At 40.3% G+C, this 24,976-nt stretch overlaps 1 protein-coding gene across 4 annotated transcripts in view; it reads right to left on the reverse strand.

Moving 5' to 3' along the window:
• LOC132472636 (multiple epidermal growth factor-like domains protein 11) overlaps positions 1-24,976 on the reverse strand; it is a 64,177-nt gene that overhangs the window by 30,868 nt on the left and 8,333 nt on the right. For all 4 annotated transcript variants that reach the window (XM_060072358.1, XM_060072356.1, XM_060072357.1 and 1 more), the window contains exons 2-7: positions 17,847-17,987; positions 17,239-17,340; positions 13,847-13,947; positions 9,511-9,603; positions 839-1,085; positions 181-301 (exon numbers count right to left, since the gene is read on the reverse strand). In XM_060072358.1, the coding sequence (XP_059928341.1) occupies positions 181-301; positions 839-1,085; positions 9,511-9,603; positions 13,847-13,947; positions 17,239-17,340; positions 17,847-17,956 (774 nt within the window). In that variant the 5' untranslated portion in view covers positions 17,957-17,987. The remainder of the gene's footprint in view (positions 1-180; positions 302-838; positions 1,086-9,510; positions 9,604-13,846; positions 13,948-17,238; positions 17,341-17,846; positions 17,988-24,976) is intronic.

Here is a 24,976-nt window from a genome sequence, read left to right on the forward strand (position 1 = left end):
TAACATGGACACCATTCGAAAATGATGACTAAATGTTGCAGAATTAGAGACATTTAGTCATAGAGAAGTTCTTCTTCTTTACTAAACAGTGAATTTACTAACATTAACTAATGTTCATTAATGGTTAATTCATGTGTCCTATCTTCTGTTTCTAGAGGTCATGTGGGATCAGGGTCTTACAATCCAACCGGCGGGGCAGGAGCACTCTCCCGTGACGTGGTGGCAGGATCCATCGTTCTGGCACGGACAACGCTGTTCACACTGGAGCCCATGGCTGCCCGGAGGACACTGCTCCTCACAACTGTGTGTGTGTGTGTGTGTGTGTGTGTGTGTGTGTGTGTGTGTGTGTGTGTGTGTGTGTGTGTGTGTGTGTGTGTGTGTGTGTGTGTGTGTGTGTGTGTGTGTGTGTGTGTGTGTGTGTGTGTGTGTGTGTAGGGTAAAACATAGGGTAGGTTACGAGATTATATGTATTTTCTTATTTAATAAGAAAAGGAATCCTGTCTGTTCTTTTTGAAAGGCGAGACCAAGGCTGCTAGAACACGAAACTGGTCTTCAATTGGAATACTGTTTTATGATCATGATATATCTGATATGATATATATTTATTCTCACCTGGTTATACTTGGTTGTTCAATTCAATTATTTATCAATGGTTATGCTGAAAAAGGCTACATAGTGCAGATTTAAATCCGTTGGCAATCTTTTATTTGAATGAACGATACAATATTTCTTGACCATATTATTCGCCGTGACAAATGATTCCACTAACCTGCACCTAAAGAACAATGAAAGAAAGTACCCATGTTGAAGGAACGCTGGCATCGAAGGGACTACTCACAAGACCCCGGTGTAGCCCGGTGCACAGAGGCAGCGGCCCGTCTCGTGGTGGCAGGTGGCTCCGTTCAGGCATTGGCACTCCAGCAGGCAGGCCTTGCCATAGAAGCTGGCCTCGCAGGACTCCTCGCACCGCCAGCCCTGGTACCCGTCCGTGCAGACGCAGGCACCCGTTATTGGGTTACACTTGGCTCCGTTCTGGCACTGGCAGCGGTTGCTGCAGTGGGGGCCCCAGAAGTCGCTCCCACAGCCTGCTCGGAAGGACCACACAACACACATGATGTAGGACATGTCACACAAAGCCTTTTGGTGCTATTTACTAGATCTATGTGCGTGTGTCTGCATATCAATTATATAAGTGCATACTGTTGCAAAATTCCACCAGGCATTTAAGGTGTGAAAATATATATTGGCAAATAAAATGCACAAGCAAAAACTGGTTCATATTTAGGCTTTTGTTAAATATTATATAAGTACAAAAAAGTGTCTTCTATAAGTGTCTTGCGAAAAGGAATCAAGGTTGTTTTGTTTTACAATAATGGTCACCATAATTTTCATGAACTATTTAAGAACAAGTCTTATTCTTATATACTAGCTAAACTCACTTCCGTTTTCTATTGACAAATGCCTTATCTGTCTGTGTTTGTGTTTTTACAATGATAACAATGAACACTTAGAAAAGCACCTGTTCTGCCAGAGAACTTCACCACACACACACACACACACACACACACACACACACACACACACACACACACACACACACACACACACACACACACACACACACACACACACACACACACACACACACACACACACACACACACTTTATTATTGAGGTCTTTAAAGTGATAGGTAACTAAAGGGCTGATTGGTTCTCGTATTGGCTTTTCAAAGGCAAAAGGAATTGACCATGTTTAATTTATGAATAGTGTGTACAGTTTCTGTTTTCCTTTTGGAGGATGTAGATGCATACCATGAGAAGCCCTTGAGATGATTTTTCTGATTTATTTGAATCAGTTAAAGGCCATTAAGCCACATTAAGATGCATTAAGCCCAATCGGTTCAAGTAATATTTTCAAACTGGGACATTGCTTTGCACCCCTTTAATTTTATTTTCAATGGAAATGAACCTTACCATTTAGAATTGTATTTCTCAAACTCCTTTGGACTTGCTATTCTCATCATAGCATGCCGTCATGATGGAGAATGAATGGTATGAATTCCATCTCAATCTGACTTTCTTTAAGGTCATTATCCACATTAAGCTAGGTTTTTTGTAGTTTTTACCGTATGCATTTTTTTTATTTGATCAAAGACATTTTACCCTTTTGTTTTCCTTTGTAAAATGGCCAAGTCCTATTGGGCTGTAGATGGTAGAATGTTTTTAATAATTTTTCCGAAAAAGTAGTAACATTTTAAATGTTTGTATTTTTATGCCTCGTTAAGCTGTTTTCACATGAATTCTTTTAGGATATCCTGGATCCCTGGATCCTGAATATCAGGAGATAAAACAAAAATACTCAATGAGATTCAATCAAAACACATTTAATCAAAAATAAAGAAAAAATAAATCTTCTGAAATGTGAATGAATAAATACAGGCAGGCCACATTTTTGTTTTTTCTCCTAGATATTTGTATTTGCCTGAAAATGCAAAGCCCAAAGGCAGGAAGAGTGTGACAGTGTCTTGAGATGAGGTTGGAGCTAGTGAACTGAGTTTGCATAAGTAATGATGGAACTTTTGTTTAATCCTTATCGGAGTTGTCGGTGGGGTTTAATAGACACCGCAGTGTTAATTGTTTAATCGATACCTAGGCGAGTGGACGACAGTGAGAAGACAAAGCATGAATCAGTCTTTCCTACTTATCTACCCACCAATCTCTCTCTCTCTCCATCCCATTTACCTTCTTTTCCCCTCTTTCCCTCTTCTCTAAATGACCTCTTCAACCCCATCCATCCCACCCTATACCGCCCCCTCCCTCCTTCTTATCTTTCTGTCTATCTAAGACAGAAGTAGTCTGGTGGGCCTTAACTACTGAGACAGCAAAGTCGACTTCTTTATCGTCTACAGGTTTCAATTATTCAACAGCAAAGCGCCTAAATCCAGTGTCTAATGACTTTGATCAAGAGGCACGCTGGCACCAAACAGACTTTCCGCATTGAATTAAAAGTTGAATAATAAACATAGACACAGGGAAGTCTCCCAGGAACACCTCTAGGTCTGAAAATGGTGAAGTTGCTTTTTCAGCAAATCATTTAAGAGAGCATCACTGAAAAGCTTGCACTGGTCTCCATGGACCGCCTCAGAGTTAACTGAAGAATATCTGAGAATATCTCAATGTTATGGATCTGTGTTCTATATGCACTTCTCCCTTGTATCTGAGATTGGGAGTGGGTGGGTGTGGACGTTTGTATGCCGCAAGACCAAATTTGGTCAAATGGTGATGTCCATCAGAGGAACACAGTCCTGGAATATATTACCATCTCATGTTAGAGACTGTGCCACTTAAACCACCTTTAAAAAGACCCTTAAACAGTGGTTAGTAGCAAGCCAGACCTGCTCTAATATGTAACCTTTGGTCATTCTACTTTTTCTACATGGACTCTTGATGTGAATTGGGACCTATTTTGTGTGTAAAAGTGTTTTTTATCTATTTTGTATACTGGTATGTTTTTGACTTGCCTTAGGACAACGGATGTAAATTAGCAACTAAGCTAACTCCGGCATATTTATATTGATGCTCTGGCTGACATGTTGATTAATGTGCAATGTCCTAATCAAATAAATAAATAATAAATAAATGTCTGTGTTGGGGGGGGGGGGGTGGATTTATTAGACTCAAAGTCTATGGTACATTGAAGATGATCATATTTATTCAGTTAAAAAAACCAAACACATTCCAACTATGAAGTTGTTCAAGTAGAGGAAGGAATCATCATTGAGCAAGGCGTCTTTGCTCCCCTAAGGTACTTGTTGTACTAGTCTTAAAACATATTTTGGGACTTTGTTGTCTCTAAAAGTGGATTGAACTTGTAATTCAAATACATTGCTGATACAAACTTTGCGAGCTCCACTCCAAGAGAACACCTCCTGTTGTCTACACTGCATAACGTTTGTTGGCTGAATGTTGCTTTTCTGCAATCTTTTTCAAGTTTTGATGGAGAGAAGGTAAATTCTATGAATAATTCCATTAAAATGACAAACCCACACAAGCCAACATCAAATTAAATTAAATACAGGCAGACATTTCAATTCAATTGAAATGTCTAAGGCTCTTTGTAAAACACACTAGGAAGGGTAGTAGGCCAACCCGGTATCGCGCGATTTCGTGGCCATGCGCACAAACGTTAATCTATTGAATTGTGACCCAGAGCACGATATCGTGTTTTATTGCACATTTATCGCATTTTGTAAAAACCATTGATTTCTGTTGGAAGACTCATTGCTCGTTGGCCGGAAACGGGGGAGGGGGGTGTTCGCTCAGTTCTAGCCCTACTGTTGGGACGGAGAACCAAGCAAAAAGACTACAACCAAACGTAAACAGCCCCCCTTTCCGTTACCGGCCAACAAGCAATGATTCTAGGAGGTATTCTTGTCCGCTGATCGAGCCAGAGAGCTAACGTTATGGATTGTACATATTTATAATTCGAAATTCGTCCCAGCCTTTATACCACAGATACTCTAGTGTCTATAGCATATAACCGCTTTGTCTGATTACAGTTTAATGTAACAGTAACCTGACAACACCGCAACTGCAAATTTACCACACGGAGATAACCATGGCAACCGGTCAAACAAATTTTCTTTTGGCGATCATTCTGCGCTAGGGCTTTGACTCTGAACTTCGTGATTCGAATATAATTCGAATATCAAAAAAAAATAAAAAAATCGAACGAATATTAGGCAGCCCTTAATATTCGAACCTGTTATGGGCAGGCCAAGAGGGAGAGACGTCGGAGAACCCGACGCAGTCTATTCATAATATTGTAATGACCACGGAAGAGGCAGTGAATGAAGTATTTAGACAGCGATTTATTAGAAACCTAATAAACCGTTGGAACACGCAAGACCGGTAACCATAGCAACGCCGGTAAACAAACGTCGCAAAGCCCAATCCAGGGCTGAATCGGAATACTCATACTTATAGTATGCATTTTGTAGTACGCCACAAATATAGCGCGTCCGAATGCTCAGTTCGCATTGTGTAGTACAGAAAACGTTTCCGAATACGTACTACCGCCACAGTATACAACGGTAGGTCACTACGCTATCCCACAATGCAACCGGAGTCTGGTAACGAACGAAGAAGAGATGGCTGACCCGACACTACCAACAGCGGCTTAGAAAGACGTTGTAGAAAGCGGCGAAAAAAAGAGACATTAAAAAGAGTAAAAAAGTAAAGTAAGTAATTAAGTAAAAAGAGACATTTTTAATTTAATAGCAACGATGACAAGACGGAAAACAGGTATCTTATCTAGGTAATTTTGCCGGCATCTGAGGGGAGATCAAGGCGGGGAGATCATCTCCAAATGCGTTCTACGCATAGCTGTACCGTACTACACTGTCAAGTGTAGTACGGTCAAGTAGTAGACACTGAACAGAAATAGTATGTACTAAGTATTCGGAATCAGGTCTTACTGAAGGCATTTAATGGTCAAAATATTATTAATAAATATTCAAATATTAATATTAATAAACAAACAAACTTCGAATATGATTTTTTGGGCAAAAGTCAAAGCCCTATTCTGCGCACGCATCCGCCGTGTTGATAAACAAATAATCCCCCTATTGAAGTTAAACCGATGGGCGTGCCGTTCACAGACACCAGGATGAACGAGTTCACAGTAACGTTCATCAGGCAGTAATACAGTACGTTCAGTTCACGTTCGCCCAAAATATGAACAAGTTCATGAACTATCGTTCAATGAACGCGTTCAGGCACAACACAGGCGCAGATAGTACAGTGCACCCTAGTTATGTTTGTGTGAAAACAACAAGGGTAAATGTAGTGTATTAGGGATACTCTGATTTCCCTGTTTTCTACAGCATTCCTCCTCAAAAACATGTGTACGAAATTTTGTATCTATTGAATCGTGTCCCAGAGCAAGATTGTCCGACTTTATTCGTACTGCAGAGAACGAAATGTAAACCAATGCATTTTAGATGGGAGCGTTTCTCAGAATATACACAGGTATATATATATATATATATATATTTATTATATACGGAGAGGCCCTCTTAAGCCCATCAGTCAAAACAACAATCATTTTAGATATCTGCATTTTTAGCCAAGCTTTACACTTTTCATTCAGCTGTCACTTTATTTTTTTCCAACCACTCGACTGCAGCTTTGCAGTGCACGCTCTAGTAATGGATTGGTCAAAACAACAATCAGATTTATCCGATTTTTGCAGCAGACCTCAAAAACTGGAACTAACCACGTCCCTTAAACCCAGTCTCACAACAGAATGTAGTAAAACTACGTTGGTCCACCGTGGAAAGCGCATTACAATAACGGCTCTAAACATGTGACGCGTTTGTAGTTGTTTTCAACGGATCAGCGATAGCAGAGTCCATAGCAACTAACCCCCATAGCAACCTTGACATTCACGTGAAGTGGACGCAGATTAATTAGTATACTCTAATGTTTTTTATTTTGTTATTCAAGCCACTCACACGCAAGAATAAGTAGACTACATCAATTGTGTAGGCTACAAATGCGAATAACTATTTCCAAGTTTTTTATCCCGGCAAAAGCCTCTGAAGGAAAGTTCCTCTGCTACTTTCTCGTAGATCACACCATCTTTGTCTTCGTTAAATGTAACTGCATGACCTTCTCTCCCATGATGGATTTCACGTCTCTCCAGTTAGAACTACTCAAGTCGATATTGGTGCGTTGTCTCTGTTGTAGAGACAACGCAGCGACACCTCTACCCAAGCCCCGCCCCTGGGACCGCAATGCCGTCTAACGCATTTAAAAGAAAATTAAACCTCCAATATGTGTAGGGTCCGAGAGGGTCTATTGCAGTGCAAACTCAAGCTAGTATATTACCTCGGTTAGTGTTAACGTGCAGACCATGCCGGGAAATAGGCGGGGATCAGACGGGCACATTTGGCAGTGTAAAAACGTCTACTGACTGAGTCAAAGCCAAAGTTCCTTTCCCCCATTCCTTCTCGGTGAAGGTGAAGGGTTGCCCATGCTGATGAGCACAATTTGGCATATTTACTTTTGGCATTGTATTGTCATGTTCAAGCATTTCTCTTCATATCTAGTAGAAGGAGAGCCAAGACACATTGAACATTTCTCGTGACTTTCAGGCTGCCAAAAGGCATTGCAACTTCATTTTCCATTCTTCCAGACATGCACCAAGAAAAACAGAATCTCACTCTTCTATCTCTTCGAATACTGCTATAACATGATGAGCTTATTAACAGAACCTGTTGGCATATATTTAACTTATGTAGACACATATAGGAATTAATATAAAGGAATCAAATTGGGCATTACCGTGGCCAATGGAAGCTTATTGCGCCTGTCTACACAATGGATGTAAAAATATCCATTGGTAATCTCTCACTGTCACAGAATGACTTTCCACTGTAAAGTTAATTTGATATTCTATTTATAACTCATTAGCTTCTGTTGCACTTCTTGTGTTTTTATTATCAAAGATAACATAATATAGGCCCGGCTCTACCTTCTGGCTATCGCTGCTAAAAGCTAGTAAGTCCAATTCCCAAACCGTGGCAAAAGGGAACGCACTCTTTTTTTGTACAATCCTCCTCATCAATCATTCCACCTTGTAAACGTGACTGAAAACATCAGACAATTCCAAATTTAATTTTCTTGTTCTACTTTGTTTTTCTATTTTCCTCAATTCCTTTTCCATTCCCTCTTCCTCTTTTTTTCTTAGCCCCAACTTTTTTTCTCCCCTCCAGCTCTGCATTGTTCTGTTTCACTGGCTGTCTTAACACAATGGAGCTTTTTAGGTAACTTGGCGCGTCAACAAAGTGCCACTCTCTCTAACCGGACTAGCGGATAGGTTTGGGAAGGAAAGAATACCCAAGGCTTACACACTCTGCTCCAATGGCTAATCCTGTTACCTGCAAGACAACATAAAAAGACAACCCTGTGGCTACCCTTCCTTCATTGCAACACTATGAGCACAGTAGAAAGAATATGGCATTGTAAAATCTCAATGCTACCTCAGCCTTTGTGATGCAATCGGTCTTTGGTCATATAGTAAATGCCTTAGAACAAGCATGCAGTAGGAGATAACTAAACCTCCAATCAACACATTTTTTGCTAGATTACAATCTGTTCCTTTTTTATTTTTCCATTTTGTTTGCAATTTCTGATCCTGTAGATCATTTATCTTTTAAACATGTTCATATCAAAGATTTGAACATGTGGACAGGGTTGTAATACTGAAGAGAATGCAATTTCAAGCGTATTTGTTGTTTTTCTATATTTATTTGCCAAAAAGCAATTGTTTACTGTCTGTCAAGTTTTTTATCCTTAAAGATCCGATAGATTCCGATAGAAACACGCCATACAAACTAATGAGAAACAGACGATCATATCAAAGGCTAAGGACGGGGTTTGATAACAGCAGCGAATCCAAATGTTTAATCACACATTCCTCTGCAATCTGGATACAGTTTGTGCCGGATTAAGTAATGGAAACTGTTGTGTTACTTGACTAATTCTCAGTGTGGCATCATCACCCTATATAGCTTTTTTCTTTATGCTCAAATATTCGTCTTTTAAGTCTTCTCAGTCTAGTGGCTGTTTTGTCTTACCTGGATCACAGACTGGCTGCCTGGTCCTCAACAGCAATAACACAAGTAAACAGTTGGGATGCAATAACTAAAATAACACACACACATACACAGCAAACAGAAGAACCAAACTCAGCAGGGATGCCGATAAAAGCTTCACAATCTAGTATCTAGAAGGCTGTACAAAGGTTTGCATCACTGCAGGGACACAACATGACTGAACTACGGTTAAGCAGCAGTACAAAAGTAACACATTCCGAACAATAGCTCCACTTGCTTTAATGACACAGCAGGGAAAATAGCACCCACTCCATGTGGGGATGTTTGCAGTGCATCAAACTGCACTGTCCATATGTAGTAAACACAAGCACTCAAATAAGGGTTCTGTCAGTTTCAAGTATAATACTGTTTTCTTTCTTTATTCGCTCATTAAATAGTGCACTGTTCTAGGGTATGAATGTTTGGTGTAAAAACGGTCACAAATGTCTCTCTATATTACACAAAAAATGTATCCCATTAGGCAGAGTAGCTCTACTCATGTGGAATTAATGCAATGCCTTTACCAATAGGTTGTGTTCCAAGCACAGTTATTGTTTGATATAGCTTCGTTTCGCAAAAGGAAAATGAGCTATAACAAACAATATAGACTACACTGTGTGTCGTGGCATGTTTCCTAAAACGGAATATACATGATCTAAGTGCAGAACCTTTACGATTAAAGCATGACAAAGGACTAAAAAGAAGAAAAAAATAATAATACATTTGACTTAACATTGAATGTTTCAAACTGAAAAGGCCAATGTGAATAGATTAATTGCAGTCACTAATAAATAATGTATAACTGGCCAAGTGAATGATTTGAACACATCTGACCCAGTGCTTACTCACCGCTGGAGCAGTCCAACCCCCCCCAGCCAGGTTCACACTGGCAGGTATCAGGAGACATGCAGCGTCCGTGAGCACACTCCTCGGTACACAGGGCTGGGAGGGAGTAGGACAAACAGGACACACAATCAACACAACATTCAACTCATACAGTCGAAACACCTCTCTTCATAGGGTTGATTACTTTTGGTAAGTAATATATACATATATATGTACAAATTTGTAAACAAAATAGTTTACACTTTGTTCTAATTTAAAGCATTTTGTGATATCACCAAAAAGTTTCAGTTGCATCCGCCCACCATACAAGTAAAAAACATCATCATTATCGATATTTGCTCATCAGATTAAAATATAGCGCCACCATTAGTGGCCAATAAGATGGCCTTTGAGATAATGTATAGCACTTTTTTTGCAAAGAAACTATAAATATTTGTTTTGCTACCGGTAACAGCATTTTGCAGGAAAAAGCAGGGGTTTAAGGCGGCACATCAATTATCATAATGACTGCATTAATCAACCTGCAGAGTACTGCAGTTCAGTAGCATGCTGCAAGTACATTGCCACTGATTATCACCACTTTATATAACTCCCAACAGACCCAACCTTAGGGAGCAGTGAAGTACCTGTGTAATGTTATGTGGAGTGCATGTGTCTGTGAACACATAACAATAGCACAATGGTCAACCCTTTAGCTGGGTCCATTGAAGCACACTTTCATGTTGACGACAGTTGACGACTGTTCTTTAATGTGTCTATGTAATGAAATCGTGTGGTTGGTGGATCCTGTTTTACAAAAAAATAGGAAAGTTTAATGCTTTAGACATAGTCAACACAAATGTGTGTGCTTTGCATAGATGTTGCAAAATAAGTGTCTCACTGCAGCACGTCACCGTTGATAAATGCATTGGATATATGCAACGACGTCCGGGAAAAGTGCATAGATTGATTGTGAATGGTCTTTCAATAAATGATTCATTATTTGTTAAAATAGCTATATAGTATGTGATATATATTTTTTCAGATTAATTAATTTATGACTTGATTATTGCTTTGACAGTAAAACTATTTAAAGCTGCATGATATTATTATTATGATATTTAGGATTCAGAAATGTCTGAATATTTGTAATTGACTTCTAACAAAGCATTCAGCCAAATAAACATATATGACAGGTAGATGAAAATTAATACCAACAAGTAGATGAGAAAATATGTTCCACTAATTTATGAAGGGTTTGGTGGTGAAAACAAATCTGATCAGTGATAATTCCTTTATTTATCAAAACAGCAGTATTCTACTGACGCAAAGCAGTTTCAGCATTGTCATTAAAAAACAAAATTAAAACTGCTCAAAATGTCAGATTAGTATTTAAAATTTCATATCAATTCTTATTTCAGTGGAGTCAGTTTTTTGATGTTTCAATATACTATTTGTCTTGACAACCATTACTCTAATGGTGAAAATAAATGCACAGTGTAGATTCCTAAATAGACAGATAAGGGATCACTGATGTCCTCAGTTTCTACTTAAGCTTCTGCTAGACACTCCCATTCTCTGCTATGACATGACCATATCACTGTCCCGCACTGTAATCCAACACACACACACAGAGAGAGAGAGAGAGAGAGAGAGAGAGAGAGAGAGAGAGAGAGAGAGAGAGAGAGAGAGAGAGAGAGAGAGAGAGAGAGAGAGAGAGAGAGAGAGAGAGAGAGAGAGAGAGAGAGAGAGAGAGAGAGATCTCTTAAGACTTTTACTTGCTTGTAAGACTGCATCAGTGCGATATCATATCATACAGTCCACAGGAAACAATAGGAACGGGACACTAAGGGCCCATATACCAACAGGGTTTCTATGCATCCTATAGGTTCAGGTAGAATACATGCCAACACCCAGCACAAGACCTGCATGTCCAATCACATGTCTATTATTCAAAGACACTTTATGTTAGCCAAAACTTCCATCTAACCAGCACAATTTAGCAGACTTTATAGCCGCCTTGATGCAGCGATCACAGAGTGTAAGGACATTCCAAGCACGGCCATGGCACTAAAGCATTCATTTGCTGTAAGTTGCTGTTCATTTGCTGTAAGTTGTTCTTGTGACTCCACAGCAGTCAAAAGCTTTCAAATGTTAGAGGTGCGAGTTAGAGACAAATTAAAATTGTCGCCCTATTAAAACATAGGCGAAGGCCGTGATTATATTACGTTGGTTCACACCGCAATTCGGGGAGAGTGACTATAAAGTCGATTTTAGAGGCAATGCGACAAGCCGAGGAGAGACTCTCATTCTGAGAGATTGAAAGTGTAGAGCTTCAGGAGCAGTTTGAGATAGGAACTTCAAGCCAAAGAAACTTTGGCTTGACTCCCTGAAATCCGGGATTGTTGCCCACGATTGTTGTCCGGGATTGTCTCCTCCTCAAAGTTCCTTTCACCCAATTCCACCACGAGTCTCGTTGTGGAAGTACCTGGACTCCGAAAACTGCAACAATACCTTGCAATTTCGTGGTTCAGTCTGTACTTCAGATTGATGTGGAGGTGGAAGAACCGGACACGTCGGAGAACCCGACGCAGTCGTTTGAGATTCAGAATATCATCCGGAGGCGCACACAGCTTTTGGCCGCGATAATATATATTGAATTAAATAGATATCGATATATAATATGATTTTATTTAGATATAGAGCTCCATGAATCCCGCCAGAGAGTCATGGAGATATCGATATAAAATAGATATCGATATATAATATGATTTTATTTAGTTATAGACCTCCATGACTCCCGCCAGAGCACCCAGAGTGCTCTAGAATATTTACAGAACACGGCCGAAAGCTGGTTGCGCCTCCGGATGATATTATGAATCTGAGCCATTGTGATACCGCAAGCTGCTCAGGGCCACACCCCCACCCTCAACCTTGACCCGACTCTAAAAAACGGCACGTTTGTGGAAAGCTCATTGTGGGACTGGTTCGTAGTCGCTGTAATTCTGCACCAAGGCTGAATTTCTCGAGACGTCTTCAATACTGTATTAGGGGCCCATTAGGGGCCCACTAACACCTTAACACATTATTGAACCATGTTCCTCTTGTATAAGAGTGAATTGCAATTTGCATGAGCCTATATAAAAATCATACATAGATTAGCACGTTTCATGCTAATCATATTTTATGATTAGCATGTTATTCAATATATACGTTATGCAATATACCTTATTCACCTAGCCACCTATTTGTTTCCATCATGGTTTTAATAATAAGAATTCTGCATTCACTTCACGCACCCAGGGTTTAGAACCAAATGGCAGCAAGGAGATTGGGCTCATGAACAGAGTCAAGTGTGCAGAGATAAGAGGGGGAGGAAGACAGACTAGGCGGGCCGGTCCAAGTTGAGTAACAGAGCCAGTGAGGCAATGAAGGTCTGTTCAGAGAGCACAGTACAGAGGAGAGCCGTAGAGGAGCCTTTGAGGCAAGACATGAAACAATGCAACGAAGAGACTTTTAAATCAGGCCAATGGGGATCAACAAAAACAGCCCAACAGAAGACCTCTCCATAGCACTTTGCTAACACACACTGTAAAGCTGTGTGTGCACAACCGCCTGGGGCATATCCTTCAGTTAACCCTAGATGTGAAAATATTGAACAACAAAAGAGCTGTCTGAAAAGGTTAGCGTTAGGCAGACATATGTACCCGGGCAGGCTGAGTGGGTAAACAATGTTAAAAAACTGCGCGACCATTAGACGATAGAGGGGCGTTTGACAGTGCGAGGAGAGTTGGTATGGTAGTGGTCAGATAATAAAGTCGAGGTTCATTTGTTTTTGGCCCCTAAGGACATCAGGCGGATCTAACATTGTTTACAAGCTGATCCTGAATAAAGAGTCATAGTAACAACATTTCCCCTAAGGCTAAAACACTTTCACATCCTATCCTTAAATGGAAGAGACAACTATAACATGAGTATAGACTATCTTGGGCGGATAATTGTTTTATTTTCCGATGGGCTAGATCAAAGATTATCTTATGCCTCCTTTAAACTCCATATAGGCAACAACCATCTTTAGTGCCCTGATTTTACCCGAGAGCAAGTCTTTTTTAATCTAAAACATTTTCGCATTCTTCATTTTGTCCAGGTTATTTCAAATTTGAATCTTGTCTGTGGTCTTTTGTTTGTACAGATTAGAGATGGTTTCAATGGAATCCACGATGACTTTCCTCATAGTGACTTTATAGTACTTCCAAGTGCCTAACATTTCCTGCAGTAGTGATAGCCGTAGAGAGAGGAACCTTGTAGGAAGACCAATCTCCCACGAGATAGACCAAAGAGAATGAACTGTATCACTCACGAACACACAAGTCTCCACTCTCATAGAAGCCTGGGCAGCACTGGGAGCGCCGCCGGTACATAGTCCTCACACCTCTCCGGTAGGCCGTTTTGTAGCTTATCCTGTAAAAACACACACACAAACAAACACACGGGACACACACACACACACAGATACATTTGTGTCCTTGAAGAGCCAAGAGGTACTAATGTAAGCTGCAAATGTGTGCGCTTGTATCCGTGCACACATATATCTCTGCTGTGTCAAGGCTCCCAGGAGCACCGTCTACAGCTGTCTGCAAGTTTTCAATTACGGTCATCCCTTTGTATGGTTCCGTCCCAAACCCCAGGTCCTTGTGGAACATGCTCTGATCAATACCTTCCGTGTACTGTACACATTAATCAGTTTCTATTCTCTGATGAACCACTTAAACCCCCATCTCATTGAAGTCCAAGGGTAGGCCGGTTGCTATAGGATAAACATTTTCATGTGCAATTTCTATTATATTTATGACTCATTTATTTATTCATATATGAATAACCCAAGGGCTGCAGGGCCCAAACATATTAGAGATGGTGTTGTTGTTTTAAGAAAAGCTGGCCGAGGTTTTTAACAAAGTCAAGGACAATTGTGTTTCTGAACCGTAGTGACTTTCAGTGACATTCTTCTATTACCTGGAGGAGGATAACGTCAATTTGCCAACAGTGGCCCATTCAAATGACACCATCCAACAATACTGTCATACAAAGTCAGACCTACTGTACATTTTATAGAAAGCATCTAGCATATATACACTGTGTTGCTTATTCTGCTACACACTGTATTAGCTCCACAGCAAGGCCTGATGAGGCATTTAATTTAGGCATTTAACTCACTGCGTGCACTCACACTAGGCCATCTGGCCGTGGCCGTTGGCCGTTTTCACACCTAGCCGTGGTCAACTGGCCCCATTGTTCTCTGGCCTGCATTCGCACTGGGCCATCTGGCCGTGGCCGGTGGCCGTCGCAACCATAGATATATATATAGAAGTATACGTTCTATACCAGTATGTGTTCTATATATATCTATGGTCGCAACTGTGGCCTGGCCACGGACACGGTAGGCTCTTGTACATACGTCATCACGTCGTAACACGTCATCACCAAGCGTCCGCAACAATGGACAATAACCAATAACACAGCTGTGTTCGAAATCGTTCCCTATCATGGATGTAGTGCACTAAATAGGGACGCCATTTTGTAGGGTGTTCGAATTCTCAGTGGTCCACTATATAGGGCACTATATAGTGGACTTAAAATAGGGTACATACGATGTTCCCTACGGCCGTTTCTCAATTCCTAGCACTCGTACTACGGACTCGATGACTTGCAAGCACGTACTTGGCAAGTCCGTACTTCAAGCACAGACTTGCGAGCACGCGAGTACGTACCTGCAATTGGAACAGCAGCGGACTCGATGACGTCACCACCTCTGCTCGTCCGTTAACTGTGCTACGGCCTCATTTAGGCATATACTACTGAACAATATAAACAAATGATATCAAACAAAATCCCAGCCTCTTTCATTTTCAAATAGTATGTAAATATTCTGAATGAATAAAAATTGAAAAGATATGCGTGTCATGTGTATAATGCTATACACACACGACTTTATATATATATATTTATGTATTATCTTATATTATTATATTATATTATTAAGTTAAGAGTAACTTAAAGGCACCCAGTGCAACTTTATGTAAACATTCAATGAAAAATAAACATTCAATTTCTAGTCTTTTTTACACGTAGTAAGTTTCAATAACTCCATACCATTACATATCGACATTCAAGGAGCAAAGATGAGACGTCGTTGTGTGGTGAGAACTGATAGAAAATCGTAAACAACAACAATCGCCGGTGGGGAGAAGCCATTTTTCCATTGACTGGAAGCCTGCTTTATTTATTGTAGGTTACAAAAAATAAAGAAAATGGCGGCATTGTTGTTGTTATCGATTTTGTATCAGTTCTCACCACACAACAACGTCTCATCTTTGCTGCTTAAATGTCGGTATGTAATGGAATGGAGTTATTGAAACTTACTACGTGTAAAAAAGACTAGAAATTGAATGTTTATTTTTAAGCCTCGAAAGTTGCACTGGGTGCCTTTAATAAAGACAATTCGATCAACCACAACAAAGCTTTTGTGACTTCCCCAAAGAGGCTCCATGCGAAGGAGACATGACCGCATTCATAACAGACAAAAGTCAAATAAATATCGATCAGCTTGATTGCTGCGATGTTTTATTTATAAGCGCACGTGTTTACAAGCGGACACGCAGTATTAAAAAGCGGAAGCGGAAGCGCTTCCACACTACCAAGTCGTTCCCAAAGTCCGACGTTACAAACGCTAGGAAGCACTCGATCTAGCACTCTAGTCTCATCTCCATAGGACGCGACTAGCAAGGACGCGTCCTAGCAAGGCTGCAGCCTTCACTTTGGGAAACAGCCAGGGAGTGCCCAGGCTCTTCGTAGACGGGCTCTGATGTTACTCCCGTATACCACAATGCAATGCGGTCGTGTTTTTCCGGAGGAGAAGAAGAAGCTGAATAACCGCGAAAACTAATACATTTAATGATGGAGTCTCCGGCTTTCGTTTAGAAATGTCAACAATTTATTTGGTATTTAACATAGAATATTTAACATTCAAAATTGAAAAAAAAATACTTGAACAAGGAAATGTAACATTCAACATCAATACAACCTCCAGCTTTCCTCGTGAGTGCCTGGTATGTTTACATGATGTGGGCGCATCTGTCTGCGTCAAACAAATACCCGGCGCATTTACTAACGCAAATGACGTTTAGAAATGTTCAGCGTAGTGTCCGAATTCTCGTTCCCTATTCCCTAGGCCTATATGGTGCACTAAATCATGTACACTATATAGGGAATAGGGAACGATTTCGAACACAGCTAGAGAACACAGATCACACTTTGCTGAGTCTGTTGCTTATTTGGATATATGTTTACCGTTTAATGGGAAAGAAGGCTCGTCGCCTTTATTATGTCCATGGTCGTCGCATGGACTATACGTCATCCAGCTCAGGTTGCGTAGCCGTGCTTGTGCGCGTGCGCGTGTCGGCTCATTAGCATCTGTACCCTGGCGGCCCATACCGTAGCAGCACACCTCTCCAAGTGGCCAAATTGGCCAGACTGGCCACACTCACACTGGCAGATTTGAGCCGGTTAGGTGTGAAAACGGCCACGGCCACGGCCAGATTGCCTAGTGTGAGTGTGCACTCACACTTAGGCAATGTGCTTAAATATACTGTATGATACTCTTCAATGAATTGAGTACAATACAGTCAATAAGGACAAGGAAATTAGAATCTGGGGAAAAGTAATAATTTCATCACTTCTTCAATTGGTGCCTACCTGTGTCGGGTGCATTTGAACCAGTTCAGAATGTCTGTGCAGCGGGTGTAGTAGACCTGGTCAAAAGGATGGGCGTAGGTCTCCTGTACAGTCACAGCATAGCTAGATGAAAATACAAAAACATATCCGACATGACACAATGTATTTTAATGTGTATGCTCAACAGCAGTTTAATTTATATTGAATTTCACAGTAGGTTTGACAGAAAACCTTAAGCTTAACAGGAATTGTCTTTAGAACCATCCACAATATTTACTGCAGAGAGAGAGAGAGAGAGAGAGAGAACGTTTATGAGTATAGATCACAACAGCCCTTCTGCTCGTCATGAGTGACAGTGTCAGTTCTAATCAAAGTATGCTTTTCGAGACCACTAACATTGCAGTTTCCATTTACATTGAATTTACAGCCCAGGTAACTTTGCCAGGAGTACAGCCCAACCACCCCCCTTAGCCTCTCCGTTACTCTTAGGATTATTGGTCAAGTCTAAGCCTTGATTTGTGGACGTGGGTCCATTAGCTGAGTATGGCACCATCATGATGAATGTTATTATTCCCCAGTAACCAGGAGACGAAGGTGGGTGGTTCCCGAGGGGAAGCAACGGGACAGACCTCTCCCAGTGGCTGCACACATTGGGGTCGTCAGGGTTAAGGGTCAACGTCACTGCGACCGAGACGCATAGGTAGAACCCCAGCAGGGGTAAGACCCCTACTGCCCCCATCCTCCACCACCTAACCCCCAGGTCTCCCTTCCTGTGATGGAGAGGGAGAAAGAGAGAGAGAAAAATATAAAAATATATTAAGTTGTGAGGCTGAGGCACAATCACAGCATACAATCACAATTGGAGGAACGACAAACATTCCAAGTGCAACAAAGAACTGGAGACAGTGCATTCCCCTAATTGAGTACTTAAAGGAATGTTTTTTTTTTATATAATAAAGGTACATAGGGTAAAACTGAGTACGAGTGGTTGATAGCAGGCGGGAAGAAAGAAAAATAGTAAGTAGTTGCTGTTTGTGCCCTGGATAAAGACATAATAACCCTGAAATAAGGACATTTTCCCTTCAGGAAAACCCAATCAAAAATAATTTGTTTACAACGACAAAGAAAAAGTAAAACTAGTTCTAAATACATATTAAAGAGTTATAGTTTAATAGAGATTAAAGGGATGCATCATTTTATCAACAGCGAAAATTTGACATTCATTCATTAGACTATATGATTAAATATAAGAATTGAAAGTAAATCGAATTATATGATTTTTAACTCACTTCGTAGTTAACTTTAATGTTTTGCTCTGGGGTGATCATGGTCAGGTGTGGGGATTGAGAAAAAGCAAAAAAACATAATCCATGGGGAATAAGGTGAATGAAGATGATTTTGGAGCTGTGCTGTAGAGAGCACAACAAAAGCACTAGAAACTCAATGTGGGGTAAATAACTGAACAGCGAGCCTACTTTTCCAACTGTCATTTACAAGGATAACATTCAGTTAGTCTCAATGTCTGAATGTCACATGGGATTCTGTGAATTCAACGGGATGTGAAAACCCCTGCAAACAGTGAGGATGCCGAAGGTGTTTTTATGTAACGTCTGCATGTGAGTTAGGTGAGTATTGTTTATGCAAAAAACATGCACCTGCCTTCAAGTGTTCTTATTGTGTGGTGTAATAGATACCGTAGGAGCATCCATTATTATGTTACCATTTCATTGTTGATTTTACACAAATCAAATTAAAAAGAGTTAAGAGTTAAGAAACAATCAGAGTTAAAGGTACAATATGTGACATTGATACCAAGCATTTAAAATGGGTACTGAAGCCCAAATTCACAATATTGGAACTAGTGCAGGTTTCCAGGTTGAGGGCACTGAACGAACACAAGCACATGATGAGCCGAGAGAAACATTATAATTTTAGAAGAGCGCAGTTATTATATTTTGACATCACAAGCGATAACGAGGCACTGACACTGTACGTTGTTAAACTTGTATAATGTATAAGTTTGCAAGTTAATATTTTTTTGCAAATTATAAACCAGTCTTTGTGGCGTCTGGCTTAAAATCCTTCTTGGCTCTTAGCTGTTTTTCAAGATTTACAAGTGTTTTAGCAGAGGTCTGGTCCCGGGGCTTTTTCGGAATACAACACAGCTTTTTGGGTTGGGTAGACTCTAATACAATCTCAGTTGAAGTTTGTTTGCTTGCTTCCAGGGCTGCAGCACTCTGTGTTTGTCTGCCAATTTTTTTATTTCAGGAAACCCGGGGAATTTTCAAAGGAGAACATTATGGCTGTAGCTTTGTTGTCGGCTAAGCTTATTATTAGGGGTCCTACAAAACGAAACCGTTTGGAACCCTAATATTGTAATCGTTAGTAATATTATTAGTGTGGTTGCTACTGCAAGCACATCTACTGTTATTCATTTGTCTTTATTCTGTTTGCCTGTTCTTTGTGCAGTAAACTGCTCCTGCATACGCTCCTGAATACTTTCAGCTACAGAAACCATTCAACTATCAAAACGTCCAGCTCTTTAACGCCATGATGGCTGTCTCTCAGCGTTTTTCAACTCCTTCAACTTTAACCATTGCGCTTTTTCAGCTTTTTCTTTTTTTTCCCGGCAAATTTGACTTATTTTTAAGATGTTCAGGCAGTGTTGACGGTAGCGTTGACGTAGTGTTGACGTTAGCGGTGACATTAGCTGTGACATTAGCTGTGACATCAGCGCTGACGGTAGCGTTGACGTTAGAATTTTAGCAACCACACTCTCGCAGTTCGTTCGGGCAAAACGCATTCTAGTTATTATTTTTTTATGATGTAGGAACCCGATTCTAATCGTATTGTATAAATTGGCAGGCTTTTAGAACTCGTAAAATTAGTTAGGGATGACAAGGATGGGCCAGAATTAACTATAGGTGGCGCTATAATATGCATTTTTAAGTGCAAAATACTAAACTGGCTGCCATTTCCACTAGGAAAGTGCAATATGCTTGAAACTTATTATACATGCACCATTCGTCATGATGAACAACTTTCAGAGTCTGACACATTTGGTCAGATCATTTAGACTTAATGCAATGGATACAACTCAACCAAACACCCACACTCCAAAAGATTTTGTGCCCGAACTGGGAAAAGCTGCAAACTCGGCACGCATGTACCAGGTGACTGAAGGAGTATATGGTGTGAAATTCATAGAAAGAATGTTAAAGACAGTGGGGAAATCCATTTAAAAGTTAAATGATTGAATGTCTCCGATGTTTAAACAGCTCTAACATTTCGCAGAAAAACATAGGCTACAAAGGGTATTTTCCATAGTATACCAATGGTAAATTTCAAGTCTATTTCTGAAAATAAGGCCCAATCCCATTTCGACCCCCTACCCTTTCCCCTTACCCCTTCAAAACAAGGGGGAGGGGTAAGGGGAAGGGGTAAGGGGTAGAAATGGGATTGGGCCTTACACAAATGGATAGACTTCTCAGATGGAAATTCAGCTATGCAATTGTTATGTTAAAACATCTGTTTTAATTTCAGTCCTGCTGCTCTAAGGGTGTGAGCTCTAACAGATCCTTGCAGAGGTCAACCGTTGAGGGCTCCACTATCTCAATATTATTGCTTGGTATAGGCGGTTTTCCATGTTATCACAGTCTACAGCGGGCCTGAGCTACGACTTATTTCATTACTGCAGAAAATGACGTCTTACACACCAAATAGCAGGATAACGGATGGCTACTCTGTATTTGTGTGCGTGGGGTTGTATGTGTGTGTGTGTGTGTGACTGCACATCGGTTTGGTGTATGTGTTCATCTTTGTGTGTGTGTGTGTGTGTGTGTGTGTGTGTGTGTGTGTGTGTGTGTGTGTGTGTGTGTGTGTATGTGCACAAAGATGTGTTTGGAACTAGTTCTGTTTTATATGAATATCGAGTCACTGGGACAGAAAATCAATAGAAATACCGTTATTGTTCATGAAACGATCTTTCTCGAGGCCTGTCCAATGTCTCAGAACAACAAGGCTGTTTAGTGCTGTCAGATTTGGCTGAGGATGTCCCTGGCTCATAATACACTGTGAACATATGTTGGGAAACCAGATGGTTCACTCGATTTACTACAACAATTACATTAGACTCGATCATCTAGATCCAAATAACTAGTTATTAATGCATGAAAGATGTCTCCAAAAACCAAACATTTATCCATGGCATGGAAAAGATGAAATTACAAAATTGTATTGGCTTCTTAAGAAGCGGAAGCATGACACTGGATTGAAAAGATTTGATTTTGGGGGGGGGGGGCTGGGGATCGGGGGGCAGTTTATGACATTATCTTACTTGCAGCACAACACAAATGATATTGAATATTGTGCAGAATTCTTTCAGTAACAACTACCTTACTGTCTATCCCATGATTTAGACATCAATTTTGACCATGCAGGGGTTGTAGCCAATTTGACCGACCATGGTCAATTGTGTTTCTCTACACACATAATTCTGGTGCTTAAAAAACACAATAATACCGGAATAAAGAATCTAAAATTTGTATTATTGAGAGACCATTCATTTAGATTGGTCATGCCTGTATATGATATAAGTCGATAGATATACCCCTGCATAGCGAGTTTGCAGTCTTAACATTTATATTGATAGAATTAAAATATAGATAATAATAATAATTATAATAATAATTATTATTATTTAGAATCCTATTTTATAGTTAGTTAACTTATTCATGGTAAGAGAATCAGAATAGGCAAACAATGTTGCAAAATTACTACAAAGTTCATGTAGCTTCAGTTCAATTGTACTGATAATTATTTTAATAGTTAGTTAACTTATTCATGGTAAGAGAATCAGAATAGGCAAACAATGTGACAAAATTACTACAAAGTTCATGTAGCTTCAGTTCAATTGTACTGATAATTATTTTCAAATACAGAATGGACATCAATGGAGAGAAACAAGTTATATTGCCTCGAGCACTACCAGCTGCACAGAATTAATTGCCAATATATTCCACCGGAAAGATTTTGCAATCTTAGGCCCTTTTTACACGACGACCCTTGCGGGTGAAAACGACAAAATATTTAATCAGATGTGCCTTTCGTTTAGACGGCTGCAGCGTTTTCGGGGCTTAAAAACACAAAAAAAGTTAAACCACCCTCCAGAGTGGAAATCTTAAAAACATCCAATCTCTGCTCTCCAACCGCAGGTTCAGAGTTCACCTTGGACAGAACAAGAGTGAATGGAGAAGGCAGAAGAACGGGCTCCCGCTTTAGGCCCAATCCCATTTCTACCCCTTACCCCTTCCCCCTCCCCCTTATTTTGAAGGGGTAAGGGGAAGGGGGAAGGGGTAGAATGGGATTGGGCCTTAGTTTTAGCCCCAACCCTGTTTAACCTCTACACAAATGACCTACCCACCACCAAATCCCGCAAATTCTTGGCTAAAGGTCTTTGCATTCGCTAAATAAATAAAATAATGCGAAATTGTGCTCTGTTCTGCTCTCACTGGCTCTCGTTGCGTACGCTTTTGCAGTACATGCAAACCTCAACAAGTATGTGGGATTATTTCCATCAGTCGGACATTCAGGTTGCCCTAGCACCTGATAAGTATCCAGGAGTCATTTCAGCAGTTAAGCCAAATAATCACAGGTAATGTAAGTTAATATATATAATAATACAAATAATAAATAATATAATAATTATAATAATTAATATAATTAATAATTAATAATTATAATAATAAAAGCTACATGGTCTACTTATAATATCATCACTAAATATTATTATATTGATATAATATATATATTTAATATTTTTTAATTTAATATTAAACCAATGCATTTCAATCTGAAGATTGTTTTCGACTTCTGAAGGCGGGGCGGGCTGCGCAGAGCACGTTTTGTTTAAAGTTATTTAAGCAATAGACCTTGGGTCTCTTTTATATCAAAGAGGGTCTCAAAGGACGCACACGATTATCAACTTGGGGGTTCCAGCCGTACAGGCAAGCTTCACACAGCATTACCAAATGCTCCATTGAAACACATTGGCAACAAGCCGTTGATAGAAACGGATCAACTCGATAAGTTGACCAGAGATAGATAGAAACTTGGCCATTAGAACTCTTTCAGCTCCGTTTGGCCATGGACTGGGGGTGGTATCCCGAGGACAGGCTGACGGTGGCCCCTAAGAGCGAGCAGATCTCCCTCCAGAAGACTTAGGCGAACTGGTGGCCCCGGTCAGAGACCACGTCAACCAGCATGCCATGGAGCTGGATGAAGTGGGTCAGCAGCAGCTGGGCAGTCTCCTTGGCTGATGGGAGCTTTGGTACTGGCAAGAAGTGGGCCATCTTGCTGAAGCGGACTACCAACATCAGTATGGTGGTGTTGCCGCTGATAGATGGCTTCCAAATTTGAAGTTGGTTCAGTCATAATTGACTTTGTTTCTTTAGCCTGCAATTCTTCACTCCCTCCCCCAAATTGATATAGCACAATAAATAAACACGATTTGAGAGGGAATGGGGAGCAAGGTCCCTCCAGGCATTTTGAAGCCATTCCTGGCAAGAGTTAATAGGTAGCAGTTTTCCAATATTGGACGTTTTTTCAAGTGTATGCACATTCTGGTTATATGCGTCCTTTGTGGTTCAACGCAACACATGTTAAAGGTGATGTCCTTGTACATGATCATGTGCCTAATGACCTGCTTCCAGGTGGCCCAGTTCTTTTTAAATTGTTGACACTGCATCATTTGGTGCCTTTAGGACCAGAAAGTGAAAGTTAAAACTTTCACACAGATAAGGAGATTTGTGCTCAGACTGTAGTTCAATTCCACATAAGAGCTTATATTTGGAGCTTTATAAATCCAAATTTTTGTATTATACATTAAGTAAAAATATGTACCATCCATAAGCTTCCTGACCGCTGAAAAGTAAAATTGTTATCATGGTTTCCTGAGGATTTAGTTGGTTTGCTGATGATTTGAATATTTGCCACATTAATCCAGTGTGGAGGTTTGAAATGTATTATGTCATTAATTATTTACCTGTTTTCCCAGGTCAATAATTATTGTGATTATCACGCAGGCCTATAAAGTGTGTGCGAATACGTTTTTTGTAATGTTAATAGGCTATACACCCTATGACAATTAAATGGAGGATCAATACGCAATACTTTGTAATGAGTACAGCATCCATAATTACTACTCTTTGGTCTCCCTTTGAACAAACTGCAGAACATTAATAGTTGATGTGATCAGAGTTTTTCGCACATGTCTGAACACAGAGACACACACAGGTGAATGGTTGCCCCACTTTGCACTTTTGTATCATAAATCATCTCAAAGAGCTGAAAACACTGCGCCGTGGGGAGCACATACTCAATAAACAGTTGGTTGTGAATATGGCTGGGCAGGGCTGACCCAAAATGGCCAATGTCCACATGTATGGAAATGTCGACCACATCCGCCAGCCTTGGCTGCACTTCCATCTCACACTTGAACGGTAATGTAACATACCCTGTTGCAATGGCCCTAGCACACCAAAGTTAATCAAAGAAAACTGTTGAAATATTAGCAGAGAAGGGACCCCAGGGATCCAGCAGCAGTTCAGTCCAAGGAGTCTGCTTACACTGACTCATTTCCTTAATAAAGCCCCCCTTGTTTAAATTCAAACATTATATACTATACTAGACTTAAATGCCACACTCCATATCTCTGAGCCTGCTGTCAAGAACGACCATATGAGAGCTACACGCAAGCTCA

The sequence above is a fragment of the Gadus macrocephalus genome, chromosome 14, assembly GCF_031168955.1.
Source record: "Gadus macrocephalus chromosome 14, ASM3116895v1".
Taxonomy (NCBI): Eukaryota; Metazoa; Chordata; class Actinopteri; order Gadiformes; family Gadidae; genus Gadus; species Gadus macrocephalus.